The sequence below is a fragment of the Hylobates moloch genome, unplaced genomic scaffold (genome assembly GCF_009828535.3).
Source record: "Hylobates moloch isolate HMO894 unplaced genomic scaffold, HMol_V3 SCAFFOLD_5, whole genome shotgun sequence".
Classification (NCBI taxonomy): Eukaryota; Metazoa; Chordata; class Mammalia; order Primates; family Hylobatidae; genus Hylobates; species Hylobates moloch.
In genome coordinates this window covers 118,649,132-118,655,131 of record NW_026652280.1, presented here as the reverse complement: position 1 = coordinate 118,655,131, position 6,000 = coordinate 118,649,132, and the positions used below count along the sequence as shown (strand labels likewise).

Sequence of the window (6,000 nt, the reverse complement as noted above, 5' to 3'; positions counted from 1 at the left end):
AAAAAAAAAAAAAAAAAAGAATTATTTAAAAAATTCTTCTTTAAGATTATATTCTTGGATTTCATTAAAGACAATATAGAAATACAACATGGAGAAAACATAACGTATACACTGGTAAGCTAGCTACTGCTTACATACTTGGGCCCTACCTGTTGCGTTACAAGTCTCTGCATTGAAGGGCAGCACTTTGACGTATTTGTCATTTGATCCTGTTGCTAATAACTGCCCACAAGGACTCCAGGCCACACAGTAAATGGATCCTTTATGATGTTTATTCCTTTTAAAACGTACCACCGGCTGCTTAGGAGTCTCATGTGCACTGAAAAGAAAAATTTCAGAAATATATTTCAATTTCTTGCTTGCTACAATCAGTTATTATGAGGTTCCATATTATAGTTGTTCTTGAAGGAAGGAGAAAAGGCGTGTCAGACAACAGCTTATTAATAGTTTTCAAAATCATAGAAGAAATAAAATTAGAAGCATACTTAAAACCCAAAAAGTAAAATTATAAACCAAATCATACTAAACTAACTCTCATTTCAGATGACAAAGGAAACAGGATATATGACTTTAAAAAAAAATCTCCATTTCTCATATTTTTCATGGATTTTAAACTCAGAAACAAAAAAAGAAAATTAAAAAAGCTAACAATGCTTCCAAATTTTAAAAAATGCAATAAGCATGTAATAAACATATAATAAAAACATAATAAACATATAATATGAGCAATGTGCAAGGGTTCTGTCCAGAGTTTAAAATCTGGTACAGGTAGCTATTGTCATGAGACTACCCATATACAGTAAGGCAAGTATAAGTTGTTATATAGTCCAGTATAAAGCACTGGGCCTTAAAGGATAAGGCAAATTTTTACAGAAAAAGAAGGCAGGAGAACCACTTTAGTGACAACAAAATATAGTAGGGAAAGTACTGGCTGAGCATGCAGCAAAGGAAAGAGTCTGTGGGGCTAGCAGTGAAAAGCACGAGGTATTTAGTAGAGTGACCAGGAATGATGTGGTGGGTGAGGCACTGCAGGCTCAGCTGTGGAGGGTTCTAAATGCTATGCTCCTCAAGTTTGTCCTTTAACGACAGTCAAACTTTGGCTTAGTGGGGTAACAGCATTATATCTACACTTTGAAACACAGACTACTAATATGATACTAAAGATTTCTAAATCAGGTATAATGATAAAATCAAGTCTATGTAAGAAAATGTACCTGTTTCTGGAGATTCACCCTGAAGGATGAAAGGGTTAAATGACATGATATCTAAGATTTAAATACTTCAGCAAACAAACAAAAAAAGATGAATGAAGCAAATGTGACAAAAATCTTGACAACTATTGCATTTCAGCATACTAGTCTACTTTTGAGTCTTTGAAAATGTTCATAATTAAGAAATTTTTAAAAAACAAACAAGAAGACTGACAAATCTCTAATACCTAAAAAGTGTTCAATATTGATCTAGGCAGGGTATGGAGGCTCAGGCCTGTAATCCCAGCACTTTGGGAGGCCGAGGAGGGCAGATCAAGAAGTCAGGAGATCGAGACCATCCTGGCCAACATGGTGAAACTCCGTCGCTACTAAACATACAAAAATCAGCTAGGCATGGTGGCGCATGCCTGTAGTCACATCTACTCAGGAGGCTGAAGCAGGAGAATCACTTGAACCCAGAAGGCGGAGATTACAGTGAGACTAGGTCGAGCCAATGCACTCCCGCCTGGCGACAGAGTGAGACTCTGTCTCAAAACAAAACAAACAAACAAACAAAACTGATCTAGAGAACAGACCAGATGAAAAGATTTTCTTTTCAGCTGCACAACCAATTATCACCAAGTCCCACTGATTCCTTCTTTAAATGGATCATACCTCTCCAATCCACCCACTTTGCTCCACCTCCACTGCCATCACATTACCATCAAATACAAACAGCTTCCTCCCTTTCTCCCAGTGTCTCCTCTTATTGCCATCCAATCACAGGCAGAGTGATCATCTCAAAATACATTTACACTTGATCTACTACTTTCAGTGGTGTCCCACTGCACTCAGCATGAAATATAAAAAGGCTAGAAAGCTCTGCCTAATTTAGTTCATGTCTATCTCTGCGGCCTTATCAAACTCAAGCTCATAATATTCCAACCAATCTGAATTTATTTCAGTTCCTAAAAAAAGCCAAGCTCTTTCTCACCTCATGTTCCCTCTATATTATTCTCTTCTCCCTTCTCTTTACATAGCTAGGTTCTACTCCTCCTTAGATCTCAACTTTAGTGCCTCTTCCTCAAAGAAGTCTTTCTCTGACTTGCCAGTTTGCACCCTACCCCATCCCCATTTTATTCTCTCACAGCACCTTGTAATCTTTCTTCATAACATTTACCAAAATGTATATTTGTGTTCATTTGCATTATATCCATCTTCCCCACTAAACCAGAAGTTCCAGGAAGCCAATAAACATGTTTGTTTTACCCACAACTATAGTACCTAGCATATAGGAGCCCAAAATATGTATTTGCTAAATAAATGTATTTATTTTCAAATCAGTTTCTTCACAGCCTATGAAACATCTGTGTCTGCATAAGAAATACAAAAGATTTCTTGTATGTAAACATACAAGTCTTTAGTTCTACCTCCATAATTATTGCTATTTCTCACTCCCTTATAGAGAATTTTGCCATTCTTTCTTAAGTATTTCTACTTAAATAATGCAGTGAGCACCAGTAAATTATAATACTATCAATTAACATGGGCCTTAATTATATTCCCTTTCCCAATCATTAAATGCTACCACAGTCCAAAAGCCTAAATTATTGGTTTCAGACATAGAGATGGCAAAAAAAAAAAAATGCAAATAAATGAAAAACCCCATCCCTCTGTTTCTCAAACTAGGGTTATAATTAAAAAGTCTTAAGAGGTGTAAAACAGTAAGAGTTATATGTAAATTACATACATAACTTATAAATAGGTGTGTATGAATAGGAAAAAACACAGTATACGTAGGGTTCAGTACCAGCCAAGGTTTCAGGAATCCACTGGGGTTCTTAAAATGTATCCCTTGCAAATAAGGGGAGTCTACTATATAAAGACTTTTCAGATAAAAAACAAAATACAAAAGCCATGGAAATAAAGAAGTCTAAAGCAATAAATGAGCAATGCTGTAATCAAAAACATTTTATGAAAAAATTATAAAGTTAACGACGTAAGTATATTTCCTAAGCACTGAAAGTAAAAACAGTTATTTTATAATAGAAAATAAAGTTTAATCGAAGGAAAGAAAGTAAGATTTGAAACACTACTGAATGGCAATTCTGGAAAAGGAACCTATACAGCTAAATTCAAAACTAAGGTAAGAATGGGAGCACAAATCATTGATCCTTACCTTGGATCAATTACGTCTGGATAGGCACATACTCTCAGAGTTTTTGAATTTGAACCAACAGCATATAAACCTCCAGCTGGATGAAAAGCCACTGCTCTAACAGCTTGTGTGTCTTCTAGGATATTAATACAAACAAACTGCTTTTTTGATTTGTCATCCTATGGAAAGAATGAATATTAAAGTCATCCTATTAAAAAAATGAATTTGAAAGAATTCATCTTTCTCCCATTTTAAATTCATTTGAACTGTATTATTCTTGTTGGATCATGTTAGGTTTACTATCAATAACCATATATTCTTTTCTCTATGTTTTTCTTACTTTGTTAAATCTTACTAATATCCTTTAAGAGGCAAACACACAGACAAGTAGGCTATAGTGAAGAAATCTTATTTTGGAGAGTTAAGAAACCACTAAGATACTTCCAGGTATTATCTTCAGTGATGCTTCTTATCTTTACTCTGGGACACCAGGTAATATTAAACCCCCACAGCTACCACAAATGCAGCAAATCTTTGAATCCTTTTAATAATGCACCATCAGAGGAAACACTGTTTGCAAAGTCACCCATGTTTCTCTAAGCTTCATGACAGCCCCATAGATCCCTTAGCCCTCCTGCAGCCAGCTTCTCCTGGATAGTTTCTAATGGTGTTTCTTCTATCTTCCATTGTTTATAATCTGGAAATTCCATTTTACTATGTTCATGTTAACGTCCAGGTCCATGGGCCATTTCTGCATTCTTTAGATGATTCTTTTAAAATGCAATATTATTGCTTTCCTTTTTTAAAAAGTTTTAATTTAATTAAAAAAAAATAGAGATGGAGTTTCGCCATGTTGCCCAGGCTGGTCTTGAACTTCTGGGCTCAAGCAATTCGCCCACCACGGCCTCTCAAAGTGCTGGGATTACAGGTGTGAGCCACCGAACCCAGCCAACTGTTTGTTTTGTTTTGTTTTGTTTGTTTTTGAGATGGAGTCTTGCTCTGTTGCCCAGGCTGGAGTGCAGTGGTGTGATCTTGGCTCACTGCAAACTCTGCCTCTCAGGTTCAAGTGATTCTCCTGCCTCAGCCTCCTGAGCAGCTGTGATTATAGGTACCCACCACCACGCTCGACTAATTTTTGAATTTTTAGTAGAGACAGGGTTTCACTGTGTTGGCCAGGCTGGTCTCAAACTCCTGACCTGAGTGATCTGCTTGCCTCAGTCTCCCAAAGTGCTGGGATTACAGGCATGAGCCACCGCACCTGGTTCCAGCCAATTGTTTTTAAATACATATGATTCCATGAAGTTTTTCTGACAGCAGTCTCCATATATTAAGTAGCAAATTCAAATTCCCTAATTTTTCTATTTTTCATTACTCATTGCTAAACTAAGCTCAGTTCATAAACACTCAAGTTTTTCTTCAATTATTAAGACAAAATGTAAGAATAAATATGGGCCAGGCATGGTGGCTCATGCCTATAATCCCAGCACTTTGTGAGTCCGAGTTGGGCAGATCGCTTGAGCCCAGGAGTTTGAAACCAGGCTGTGCAACATGGCAAAACCCCATCTCTATAAAAATGAAAAAAAAAAAAAAAAAAAAATTGTAGATGGGTGTGGTGGTATGTACCTGTAGTCTTAGCTACTTGGGAGGCTGAGGTGGGAGGATCGATTGAGTCTGGGAGGTTGAGGCTATAGTGAGCCTGGGCAACACCTGTTAGGGAGGGGGAGGTGGGGAGGGGCGGGGCACGAAGAAGGAAGGAAAGAAGAAGTATGCATTCCTATATTAAGTTCTCTTGAACTATTAGGAAAATAAAAGCCCACTAGAAGTTCTAACAAATAGAGTATCATTTGTGTTTCTAAATGAAGGAAGTATAAAGGATTATTAATCTGCTTAAGAAAAAATGTTTACCATTATCTCTAGCAATGAATATTTCAGTATTTCAAGCTGAAGTTATAAAATATCCCTTTAGCAGCCTGGGCAACATGATGAAAACCCATCTCTACCAAAAAAAAGAAAAAAAAAAATACAAAAATTAGCCGGGTCTGGTGGCGCATGCCTGTAGTCACAGCTACTCAGGGCGCTGAGGTGGGGGGATCACTTGAGCCTGGGAGGTCAAGGCTGCAGTGAGCTGAGATGGCACCACTGCACTCCAGCCTGGGCAACAGAGCAAGATTTTGTCTCAAATTAAATAAATAAATAAACAAACATCCCTTTAAAACTGTAAAAATAATTTTAATGGAAACATTTGAACGTTTCATTTCTGCTTCTTTTTTTTTTTTTGAGATGGAGTCTTGCTCTACTGCTCAGGCTGGAGTGCAGTGGCGCCATCTTGATTCACCGTAACCTCCGCCTCCCAAGTTCAAGCGATTCTCCTGCCTCAGCCTCCCAAGTAGCTGGGATTATAGGCATGCACCACCACACCCAGCTAATTTTTGTATTTTTAGTAGAGATGGGGTTTCACCATGTTGGCCAGACTGGTCTTGAACCCCTGAGCTCAAGTGATCTGCCGCCTCAGCCACCCAAAGTGCTGGGATTACAGGTGTGAGCCACCATGCCTTAGCCTCATTTTTACTTTAAACTGTCAACCTGTCCATCCAGATCTCTCTTCTGAAGAGAGATGCTGAAGCAGTTCTGTATAAAAGCTTTGGTGAACCT

At 37.7% G+C, this 6,000-nt stretch overlaps 1 protein-coding gene and 1 pseudogene across 2 annotated transcripts in view; both read right to left on the bottom strand.

Moving 5' to 3' along the window:
* WDR47 (WD repeat domain 47) overlaps positions 1 to 6,000 on the bottom strand; it is a 79,551-nt gene that overhangs the window by 13,647 nt on the left and 59,904 nt on the right. For both annotated transcript variants that reach the window (XM_058439500.1, XM_058439499.1), the window contains 2 exons: positions 3,370 to 3,527; positions 150 to 319 (listed from right to left, as the gene is read on the bottom strand). In XM_058439500.1, coding sequence (XP_058295483.1) covers positions 150 to 319; positions 3,370 to 3,527 — 328 coding nt within the window. The remainder of the gene's footprint in view (positions 1 to 149; positions 320 to 3,369; positions 3,528 to 6,000) is intronic.
* On the bottom strand, positions 3,805 to 4,097 carry LOC116469672 (NADH dehydrogenase [ubiquinone] 1 beta subcomplex subunit 3-like; annotated as a pseudogene).